This window comes from Dermacentor silvarum, chromosome 10 (assembly GCF_013339745.2).
Source record: "Dermacentor silvarum isolate Dsil-2018 chromosome 10, BIME_Dsil_1.4, whole genome shotgun sequence".
Classification (NCBI taxonomy): domain Eukaryota; kingdom Metazoa; phylum Arthropoda; class Arachnida; order Ixodida; family Ixodidae; genus Dermacentor; species Dermacentor silvarum.
The window spans coordinates 7095752-7108134 of record NC_051163.1 but is presented as its reverse complement, the minus strand read 5'-3'; the positions used below and the strand labels follow the sequence as shown (position 1 = coordinate 7108134).

Below are 12383 nucleotides of genomic sequence, written 5' to 3'. Positions count from 1 at the left end.
AACTTCGTTGGGCAGAATTCCGCACTAAATACACATCGGGGAGCCACCAAATGCCACCAACAAACGACAGACGACAATCCGGTGGGAATTAAGAGGCGTTAGTGAGCCTTCATATGCCCACATATGGCCCAAACTCATGCACTCAAAGCTCTAGCTACTCAGAGGCTTGAGAGTTACGGCCGCTTAATAAGCAAACACTGCGAAACGCTGAAGTATGACGAAGCGCCGAGCAGCTGCGGACAAAACTAAAAGCGAAACCAACTGGAGTTGTGCAGTTGCAGTTGGGAAAAAACACGCGTGACGTCACTTGTTAGGCCAATCCATCGTTTTCGGAATGCTATGCGTAAATGTTTAGTGCAACTACTACGCCAATTCACGCGTTGCACCATTTTAAGCCACGAGAGCGCTGCGGTTGCTTGCGTACGTATGTCGCAACTCGTTTTTTGAAATGAAGGTCCTATATTTAGCAAGATAGATTACAAACATGTAGCATAATGCTATTATAATACCTTTTTTTTTGTTTAGATTGAGATGTAACACTACAGATGAGAAACAGAAGCGTTTAATTGTTCAGCTTGTATTTTTTTTTTAACATAGGCGGCGCGCAAGTTTGTTTATGCGCCTTTTTTGGCTCTGTTTACGTCTCTGTGTGGAGGCTTCAGTTTGTTTGCCTGACGCACTATACATTTAGAAAGCCATAGCGTTGTAACGTTTCCACTTCCTGCGGACGAAGTGGGTGACTTCATACTTCATCCTGAGATTTAGGGTAAGTGCAGGGCGTTGTCGGGCTGTGTGCGGCTGTCAGAAGTTCGTCTGAAAGAAAACTTTCATCGTTGCCTTCGGCTCGCCAGGTAAGCGTTTGAGTGATACCATTTCTTATGGCGGTTGCCACGGCCCGCCGTTTGCCGCTGGAGTTGAACGAACGGCGCTCTGAAGAGATTTGTACTGCCGTCTTGCCTTTGCAGAACCATGTCGAGTCGCAAGACCAAAGGCAGGGGCCCCACGAAGAAGCGGGCTCAACGAGCCACGTCGAATGTGTTCGCGATGTTCGACCAAGCTCAGATCCAGGAGTTCAAAGAGGCGTTTAACATGATCGACCAGAACAGAGACGGCTTCATTGACAAGGAGGATCTGCATGACATGTTGGCCTCGCTCGGTGAGTGTCGCATTGACTAGTGCCAGGAAGGGCTTGGTCGCTGCTTTCTCTAATGCGGCGGCTCGCTTCGCAGGCAAGGATCCAGCGGACCCGTACTTGGACAGCATGATGAACGAAGCTCCGGGCCCAATTAATTTCACGATGTTCCTGACCCTCTTCGGGGAGCGGCTGCAGGGCACGGACCCCGAGGACGTGATCAAAAATGCTTTCGCTTGCTTCGACGAAGAAAATGTCGGCCGCATACACGAGGAACGGCTTCGCGAGCTTCTGACCAGCATGGGAGACCGTTTCACTGACGAGGATGTGAGTGCGCGATGTCGTTCTTTACCCATGGCTGACGAGTGCTACCAGGCTGCTTTAGGATTCGTTTGCGAGCCCCCACCTTTGTGATACTGCGGGGCACAGTTTACGACGGTTACGCAGGAATTACGCCACACCCGCGCCTTCCACTTTGCCCAAGCAACACTGTTGATCGCTCAGAGCAGCTTGTAAACAACCATTTTAGGTGTTCGTGCTAAATATACACACACATAATTGAGGCATTCATGTGACATGTAAAGATTGCAGTGTCTTTGCATTTGAGTTTTGTATGCATTTCAAGTACTTGTAAAAGTTTTGTTTCGGGGGATAAATGGACTATGCATCATTGGACATGCACATGCAGGCATTTGAAGTGCGAAACGTGGGGAGGTTTATGGCTGGGTCACGGATAAATGTAGTTTCAACGCTGCATGTACCCAGACTGCTGTCATTACATGCCTTTGACCGCACACGCAACACTCCAGCTATGCTTTAAATAGTGACTGTATTTTTTTGTGCTGGGCTCCCATTGTGTGGCAAAGTTTCCACAACTTATAACTTAAGTACTTGATTCTGAATAAAAGCTAGGTTACAATATATTGCTTACATTATGGTCCAGTATTGGAAAAGCTGTTCGGGGTTAATGTATGGCAGTGGCAGTGCCATTTAGGTGAAGAACAAAGTACCAGCACTCAGTACTGCTGTAATGTGGTACAGGGGCCATATTGTGTAGCAATCATTTTTATTTTTACTTTTTTTTTCTTCATCGTTGACTTGTTCAAAGCTGCATCAACACTATAATTGGAATCGGCCACTTGGCACTACAGTGTCGCATCAGCTCACTGGGGAGACGACGATGAAGGGGGATGAGCTCTGGAATCGGCAGGGGCAGATCGCCAGGTACGAAGACAATGCGAAGTAACATTTGAAGAAACTAGATTTATTTAACTTGGCATTAACTTGGCACCTTAAAACTGTACACACACGTAATACATGAAACGATGTCATACCGATCGTCGACGGCCTGCCTGATCCGCCTGGTCTCCCGTGGTGAAGTGGCGTCATGGGCTGCTGTGTCCTTGCTCACCCAAAACGACTCAAAACCCCTTCCTTAACTTTGTTTCTACAACATTCAAGGGGCCTGCGGACCTGTGGGAGACGCAGGCTTCTGCACCAATCGCCTATTCAAGCCAATCAGGCAAGCCATCGTGCTTCAATAGGGCCAGAGTTTTCGCGACCACGCAGGACATGGTCGCGACAACACACCGTGAGCAACAAATTTGGCCATGCCTAATGAATATCCCCCCCTCCGATACAGCCGAGTGTGAAGCGACCGCGCTACACATTGCACACACTCGTTCAAACCCGTCTCGGGATTCCTCAAGGTCGGCCACGGCATACATTCTTCACGACAACGAATCAGAAGAAATGCACAAAATAAGATGAAAAACAGAAGAACAAGGGCACTACTAATGAACATTGAGTGAAATATGTCCATGATATTCTATATCTCAGATAAGTATGTACCTAACACTACCTTTTCTTTCTTTTTTTTTTCTTTTTTTTCAGGTTATCTCAATGTAAAAAAGAAACCTGTTTCTTTTTGTCAAAATGAAGCCATGAAGCACTTGTAGTCACCTGTGTCTTTATGTGTTTTAGATTACTTAAAGGGGTCCTGAACTGCCCCAGACACTTGGTGAAAAAACACGGTCCCCAGATAGCACACGCTTCTGTGAACATCTCGGCAAATTTTGCAGTCGTGCATGGCGCATGTAGCTCGCAAGCAGAGCGCAAGGTCACCTTTTTCTCAGATGCTCTCTTTTCCACAGAAGCCAGCTCCTCACTCTTTTCTAGGATGCTTTATTTCGTAATGGAGCAAATGGTGTGGCAATGTAACCTGCATATACCGCATGTCATATAGCAAGGTGTGGCATATACATATAGCTAAATATATATGGAAATTTTCGCTCGCGGAAAACTCCGCTGACACCTACATCGGATTTTTTGCAACATGGGGCACTTAACAATGTCGCATTAATATGTACTTCTGGAAGAACCTGACTATTGCCTGCTGACGCTCGGTCCGCAGCTGCCCACTGAAGACTTAAACTTTGGCCACCCTACTTATCGGTGTCGTAGCAGTCGGGTCTTGCTAATTTCGACTAATTTTGAACACTCATCTAGGCTGGAACTACACGAAACTTAAGGTCAGACCACACGCACTCTCACTCCTGGCCGCTCCTGGTTAGATGCCTTGGTAGACTTCGCTTCATATTGGGCTATTGATAGTGCTTAAAATGTGCAGGTTGGATGTAGCTACTATCTGTCGGTCTAGCTGGTGCAGGACAAAGCCAGTCCACACCATGTAGCACAGTCAGACTGGAGCAAATGAGCACGAGTACGCACTCAAGTCCTGTTGTGCACAAAGCAAGCACTGCGTATACGCACTACAGTTGCATGCTATGTAGCATAGGTACTGTGGCTGCCGCAGGATGCCGCGACAAGGTCGTCGGCTGAGCACGCTGCAGCTCGCAAAGGACAACCTTGTTTAGTGCATTGTAGGCACCAAAATCGGAAGTAGTGGCGTGGACTGAACATTCAAAGTCAAATTTGAACTCTGCGCCATGGTGACATTCAGTAGGCGAAGCATTGTGGGCACTCCCCGCTCCGCCATAGCCTTCGTAGTGCAAGTTATTGAAGAAGTGAAATCACCGCTACGGGGATATTTGACTGCCAATAACTCTGCTTCTCCTGAATGCATTGAAGCACTTCTTGCGGCAAAGTATTTCTGAAATAGCCTAATTTAACTTCAAATGTATTTTTCGACTTCGATAAAAAGTGGTTCAGGGCCCCTTTAAATATAGGACCTTGAAGGAGTGCTGATATGTTTTTAGAGTATAATCTCTACAACACGCTTCTCACAGATGAAGCTGTATTCACACAATGAAGCAAATTGCGATTTGATTTTGTGGATTGCGATCAGATGATCATATGTTGCCCGTTCCCGTCGCGCTCCTTCGGTCCGCGCTTCATGATACGGCGGAAAGCCAAATCACTGTTGGAATTTTCAGCTCCGTCGTGTTTGCTCCGTCACCATCGCGCATGTCAAGGTTGCTTCATCTAAGCTTTCACTGTCGCTCTGTAGTGTGAATGCTAGCTATGAAGTAATCCAATTCACGTCATATTTCATGTGATTGATTTCTCCACAGTCATGTCCATCGTATGAATCCAGCTTATACCTGTGTCACACGGGCATATTTGGAAGGCCTTCCAGTCAACGGCCTTCGAAACGCCACAACTCTATCGACTCAAAGGAGTTGTCGCGCTGCTATACACGGCAGATTTGAAAGGCCGTTGAGTGGTTCAGGCGTTTCTCGCAAAATTGTGTGGCGCTGCGGATCTTTATTTTCGTTTTCATGTCACCAAAAGTTAAACAACATTAAAACCACTTAAAAGCACTATAATTTCTTTTATGTTTGTTTATACGGCGGAATGGCGGCGATATGACGGCAGCCGGCAGCACATTGAGCAGAGGGAGAGTGTACAAACAACATGAAGACAGGAATGAACACAAGCACGTCGCTGTTGTCGAGAGTATGTACAGTTTGCACATGTCAAGTGGTAAAAATACTTTATTGAATAATTAATAACACTCATATATAGTGTTTTTAGAGCATTTTGGTTCGATTTGTTCTTTCTAACCATGAGTACGAGCCCACTGTGAACGAGAGGGCATGTTCGTGCTGTTTCCGCTTCCGTAGCTCAAAGGCCATCGAGATTTCGATAGAGTTGTAGAGTGCTCCGTTGACTCGATAGACTATTGACTCGACGGCCATCGAAACCGCTCGTGTAGCAGTTCGAACTTGACCTTTGAGTCAACTGACTATCGGTTGGAAGGCCTTCGAAACGCCCGTGTGACACGGGTATTAAAGGGATGACACTTGGCCAGTATGGAGGTTCGGAAACACTTATGGATAATATCAAAGTAAATTTTGATTCTAACACTCATCTTGAAATGCTGCCTATGTTTCATTGACGTTATTGTGACATGCAGAATTTGCTGTCATGTAGCAATAAAGCTAGGCGTGATGACAATGTTGCTCATAAAATACAGACAAGGGTCCTGCGCTTGCATGTGGCGACCACAGCAGTTTCAGGAACAAAGTAAGCCAATGTATCACGACACATCTACCTCTTGTGTACCGTTGGTTCAATCAAACAAGCATTCTAGTAAATTATTTAGGGCTGTCTGATGCTTGCCATTTTTTTAGGGATTTTAGGGTTTCGACCTTCATTTGAACACAATAAAATTACATGAATATGCCATGTCAGTACTCTTTAAGGAACCAAAAGCGTCCATTCCATTCGTTTTAAGTTTTGTATACCTAAGAGAATGTGCCACGTGAACAGGCACTATCTGAGAAATGCACAAACCTTTTTTTGCCTTTTATTGTCTTTTTTGCATGAAGAAAAAGCATTTTAATTGCACATATAGCAGAAAATTCTCATCAGTTGCTGCTCCAAAGTGAAATTTGCGGGCTTCTTGCAAAAACTTTTAATGCACTCCTACTGTGACATGTCTCTACATCTGCGTATTTTTCCAATGTATGTTTATTGACTTGCAAAGCGAACGATCTTGCACCTTATGGCAGTATGTAAAGCCTTTAAAAGAGGAGTTCAATTAGTGCACTTGAGTGGTTGCAGCCATGAAAGTTTCTTGTGGTGACGTTGGATGGTCGTTTTGGAGTGCTCCAGAGGTAGTCTTGTTTGAGTGGCCTTAAAATGGCACTCCGACTACATTCAGTTGGTTCTTTCAGATTGCTCTAATCCGACTTCGAGCATCCAGAAATGCTCCCACTGATGATGGAGCAATTGCGAGATTCAGCTTGTTTCTGTTTGCTCAAGCACTATGCAGGCTTCCGTTAGCGTGCTTCTGCCGGTGTCGGCTTGGCCTTTTATATAGTTTCGTAATTGTGCTGTTGGGCTTTGTATGCCTCACATCAACGTTGGCGATGCGGCAGTGTTTGCATTGGTTAGCTGCACCTTCAGTTCTACTTTTGAGTCGAGAGCCAAGGAGTGGCATCATCTTGTCATGGTGCTACAAACTTGCTGTGCTGGTATAGGACTGTCTTGCAACCGAAGGCCACTGTAGCGGTCGCTTTTGTAGGCTACCATATTTTGTCTGGCTTGTGCCCTTATTTGCCGTGATGCTATAATGTTGAGTGATGCGGCAGTGTTCATTTGGGCATCACCGAAAGTTGCCCTCGGCCTTCACTTCCTTCTCTCTCACTGCTCCGAAAAGTGACCTGGCATTCAGGTGGCGCATGCTTTCTCTGACTTGGACCTAGTGTGTCTTGCAGTCAGATACCAAGAACTGGATCGACCACCCAAATTCTCCATTAGTGTGTGTTCAGCCGTGTTTGTAACCTAGGTACAAGCGTTGTGCTAAGTGAGAGGTGTTGGCATGCCAAAAGTTTTATTTGGAAAACTGCAAATGATGTCAGAATGTGGCTTTCACTTGTTTAAGTGTCTCTCTCCAATTTAAGGTCTCGGAACTAGTACATAATGAGAAGGGAAAAACAGAGTGGCTCAATTTTTGTTAATTACAACCATATAAAGCCTAATGTGAACATAGTGGGTTCGGTCACCATCAGTAACAAGTCATCTTTTCGCCCACTTTCATTTCCCTTTTCTTCATAATCGTCTATATTTAACTTTCAACCACAGCTAATTACTCCTATGCTTTCCTTGGCTTCATTGCCTTTTGGCTTTATATGGTCAGAACTGGCATGTTGTCACATTACAACAACTGGCTAGGTGTTCAGAAGGTATACACAGCAAGTACAATTAAAAAAAAATAGCAAGAACCAGGAAGCAATGTTGTTTGCTTAGGTGTTGAAATAAGAGGGATGTGTTGGGGTCACTGTAACTATAGGATACTTTAATTAATCCCCATGGTTGCTAAGACTCGTGAGCAATCTCACTTTTGTCATAAAGGAGTTTCAGTGTTCGGTTATTATGTAACTAGCATTTTTGTGGGAAGTCATGTCATTTGTAGCATATTATTTTTGTTTTACATCTATGCTTATAGCAGGTAATTTGAGTAAGATGTGTCTTTTCTGTTCCAGGTCGACGAAATGTTCCGTGAAGCACCTATAGACAAGAACGGAATGTTCAATTATTTGGAATTTACACGCATCTTGAAACATGGTGCCAAGGAGAATGATGACCAGTGAAGACATATTTCATATTTTTGTACCTTTTATATTGAATAAACAAAGCGCTCTTTATTGTTCTTTTTTCACAGGGTTGCTGCTTGAATGTGTTGCTGTCTATTAATGGGACACTTGTAATTTCTAATCAAGAAGTGGGAGGGTTAGGCCATATTGAGTAGCTTCCAGCATTGCTCTGGGCATTTTGAACATGGATCCCCAAAATGCAACATGTTCTTTAAAAGCTTAGGTTTGAACTATTTGGTTCTATTTTGTGGTTCCCAGAATGTAAAAATTAAAGTATATGAGGTAGTAGACAAGTGCCGACTTTCAACCAAAATTTATTAGCATTCTAACACACTTTACACATGTCTTATGTGCTGACGTAACACAGGAGAACAAATCAGACTCTGAAAGACTGGATCACAGGAAGAACTGGACGATAGATGGCGACTTGCCCAGTGAATGCTACCGTCTGCACATGTGAGGTAATCGAGCTCCTTTTGTGTTGGATCATTATAAGCACATGTAAGCTCTTCTGCTTTGCTAGCTGTTTATTGTAGTATTTATAGAAAAAATGTGATTGCTTATATTACAAAAAAATGCTTACACTGATCCACTAGCCTCAAGATTTCGTTTGTTGCAGTTATTTATGGTGTCTGTTCATTGCCTCTACTCTGCATTTTACATCCATCGAGTTCTTTATCAATTTTCTCAGTCTCGTGTTTAGCTTTCAATGTGTCCTGGGTTATGTTGCCCGGCAAAGCATCAAGTGTCTGATTGTCAACAAAATTTAGAAGTTCAGTTCTTGTCTGTGTCCTCTGTCTTAAGCTTTATATGCTGGGTACTACAATAACCTTCACACTATACTAATTACACAAGAACAGAGAACACATGAAAGGAAACAACATGGGTGCATGCCACCCGTGTTGTCTGTTCTCGTGAATTTATTAGCTTGAAAATCGTCAACAAACTTGCTCAGCAGCACGCATTTGTAAGCAACATGTTGCAAATGCAGTAAAGGCTGAGGATTAGACAGTTCTGAAGTGGTGGTATGGCTCTGGTGGGGAAGTCCAAAGGGCTATGGCAAATTCCATCAGTGTGAAAATGCAGACTAATGTTGGGCTCTGTGGTATGGATGGATTGGAGTGCATGTTGACTGCCTGGGCAGTTTGGGTACAGTGTACTAGAATTATAGTACACTGTAGTTCGGGGTATCCCTCACTGAGTGTGCCTTTGTGGGAGACTTCAAGAATCAAGGTATTGGGGCTTGGCCCCAGAGGACTGCATTGTTTGGCGTGCTGTAGAGCTGGAACTTTTTTTTTTTTTCCTTGACAAGTTGGTTACTTTTCTGTATCGAGTGTGTGTATTTAATGTCTGTTTCTATCCATCTATAGCGCAGTCTAAAGATTTGGCAGAACATGACTAAGTTTTTCTTTTTCTGAGCAGCGCTTATGATGACTTATGGCGATTGCAATTATGATGATAACAGATATAACAAAAAGTTGGAAGGCGATTCAACCTCGAGATCTAGTTGACGTTGATCAAACGTCGCTCCAGTATGGCCCTCACAATAAATTGTGCAGCTCATACACCCTATTCTCACCCCTAACTCGCCCAGGTACAGTGTCTTTCATCGACTTCAACTACAGGTTAAATCGCCGCCCAACTTTTGTTTTCTTTTGTGACCTCACCTTTATATTTTTTTTCTGTGCTGCGAGAGCCTCCAGTTCCAGAATGCTTCCACACGATAGAGCGCAGTGGCGCACCGACGGGGGGGGGGGTTGTAACCCCCCCCCCCCTTTTTGTTTAACCGCTTTTCTTTCCTCGCGCATTTGAGTACTGCAACTACGATGCAAGACGCGCAATCGTCTGCACACTCGCAAAAACGCATTTTTTTTTTTACAATTTCCCGTGAAGAAATTGAAATTAGTGCTGTTTAGATGGTATTGGCAAACTGTCAACCCCCCCCGCAGAGATCCTGGGTGCGCTACTGATAGAGCGTGTGGCTTTCCATAATGTTGGCAAGGTAGCCCGCATCTACGGGCACTTCTAGATGCCCCGTCTGTCAAATTGGCGAAATAATGTTGGTAGCGAGTGCCGGAGGAGGAAGATACCACAAGAAGGTCCTTTCAGGAGGCGCCTGGAGGTGGAGAAGAGAGTCGCCGAGCGCGCCCTTTCCGTTTGTGCTTCGAGAGAGAGATGATGCTTCAGCCGTTGGCTGCTCAAATTCAAGCGATAAATGTAAACTTATGTAACCACTGCCTTGCTGTGTCCCTGTTGAGTCGGCTGTGCACAAGCATCAGAGGCATGGCTGCCACTTCCAAAACTGAACCATCAGTGAACAAAAAGAAAATGAACGTACACTTATCACGCGACGATGAGCTGTGTAAGGGCCGACACGGAATGATTTCCCAAGATATTTCTTTCTGTAACATTGACTCAAGCAACAATATCTATTTCGGCACTCACTTGCACATATAGAGGTAATATAAAACATGGTTTTAAGGCGCAAATTTGAACGGTACACAGCGAGATACATACATAATACTCGTAACCAACTAGCCCCTTAGTTCCTTAAACACATATGATAAAGAGATAATGCGCGCAGCCGTAATATGTCGGCGATACGGCCATTTCCCCATTTTGTCGACAAAAAAGCGAGAAATTATACGTACCACTTCAAATGAACCTCGAGTTTTGACCAAGAAATCCGTTGACAGCGCGCAGTTTTCAAACATTTTCAGCACTTCATTTTCTAATAACGCTAACTGCGCCGTTACTGACGATATCGGTTGCAGCGACGATCACAGGGCAGTATTTACCAGGCTGCTATAGCCATCGCCTCAGCACCCGATTTTCTAAGTAATGCTTATATACGATTGAGAAATTATCGGATAAAGATAAAGCTTTTTCATCTGTCTGACTGACCCGCAGGCAGAGCAATCAGTGACGGTGCGTCCAAGCAGCGGCAAATGTCGTATAGCTAAACCCGGCAGAAACAAAAAAGGCCACCCAAACGAAAACCAGAGTTTGTTTGTTAATAAAAGCGTATCCTTGCCTTTCTTGGCTTGTCATCGTCGCGCCCAGATTGAACTGAAACTTAGAAATCAGCTGCGTGATTGGTACGACATTGCTGGTCGACAAAGCGAACGGAAAGCTTCGCACGACTGGCAGTTGAAACCGCGTAGAAAAACATGTGTGCCGGACATGCCGCCGATGCCGTCGTCCGTCGAACCGGAAGCTGCTAGCAGACGGAAAAGGAGAAATCGCTGGGAATTGTGGGGCGCGCCGTCTGCTAGCAGCTTCCGGTTCGACGGACGACGGCATCGGCGGCATGTCCGGCGCACTTGTTTTTCTACGCGGTTTCAACTAGTCGTGCGAAGCTTTCCATCCACTTTGTCGACCAGCAATGTCGTATCATTCATGCAGCTGATTTCTAGGTTTCAGTTCACTCTGGGCGCGACGATGACGAGCCAAGAAAGAGAAGGACATATTTTTATTCATAAACGAACTCTCGTTTTCGTTTCGGCAGCCTTTTTGTTTCTGCCAGGTTTAGCTCTACGACATTTGCCGGTGTTTGGACGCACCGTCACTGACTGCTCTGCCTGCGGCTCAGTCAGACAGATGAAAAAAAAAAAAAAAAAAAAACGCTTAACCTTGCACTCGGCCGCGCAACGCTTGAAACAGCGAAGCTGGGCGATCGTAGCCCAGCATTTTCCGGAAGAGCGCGCGAACTTTTCATCTTATTGCTCATGATGACGATAATTTCTTTTCGCGCGTCTCGAACTTACAGCCGTCACTGCGCGTTGCATAGCGCAGCTTGCAACACCGACACCGCGTTCCAATGCCGACACCGCGTTCCAGGAGACCCGTTCCGTGAATGCGTCTCTCTCTCTAAAACCTCTCCACCTCACAGAGCACGCGCGAATGAACGCGCCAGCTGTGCACGAAGACGACGACGCTCGAACGCAATCATATGGTTCGTATAAATGCATGCTCTGCAGGCGTGGTTGTATTGACCCTTTTCGCGGCGATCCTGTGGGCGCTGCCATGTTTGATCACGTGGTGACGCGTCCATTGCTTGCCTCAACTGCTTCTGTCTGTCTGTCTGAAAACTTTATTTAATGTACACGGAGGAAGCTTGAGGTGGCCCGGAGGGGCCACCTCTCACACTCACTAGGTGGACTCCTCATTACAGGAGCCCATTGGCGGCCCCCGCGGCTTGTGCTCGGTCGACCAGGGCCTTCTGACTCGCCAGGTCGGAGCAGCCGAGCAGGGCTGCCTCCCAGTCCTCCCGGGTGGGGTTTGGTTTTGGGGTGAAGTTCGGGGTTGATTGGCATGCCCACACCATGTGGACGATGTCCGAAGACTTCTCCGCACAGTGCGGGCATTTTCCTGTATAGGCAGGATCAAAGTGTTTTATAACTGCCGGGCACAGCAGTGTTTTGGTGTAAAGGCGGAGGAGTATACGTTCCTCTGTCTTTGTAAGGCCCTTACAGGGCTTAGGATAAATTGCGTGACCGAATGGGTATAGTTGAGTAATTTCTCGAAAAGTAACTGCCTCCGTTGCCTCCTTGTTTACAATGGAAGTGTATGACGCCGGCGCGGCTTAGAAAACCTTTGTTTTCGGAGATATCGTAGACAGTGACTAGGTGGACGACAGGAAGCTTTGATCACAGCTTCAGAGAACATGCAAAAGCGCTTTCGGAGCT

At 45.6% G+C, this 12383-nt stretch overlaps 1 protein-coding gene across 1 annotated transcript; it reads left to right on the top strand.

The window, feature by feature from the left end:
* Positions 1-691: 691 nt before the first annotated feature.
* On the top strand, positions 692-7760 carry LOC119466306 (myosin regulatory light chain sqh-like). Its single transcript, XM_037726808.2, has 4 exons — positions 692-851; positions 966-1156; positions 1230-1459; positions 7585-7760. Exons 2-4 carry the CDS (start codon positions 970-972, stop codon positions 7690-7692), a joined length of 525 nt encoding a protein of 174 aa, XP_037582736.1. The 5' UTR covers positions 692-851; positions 966-969; the 3' UTR covers positions 7693-7760.
* The last annotated feature ends 4623 nt before the right edge of the window (positions 7761-12383 follow it).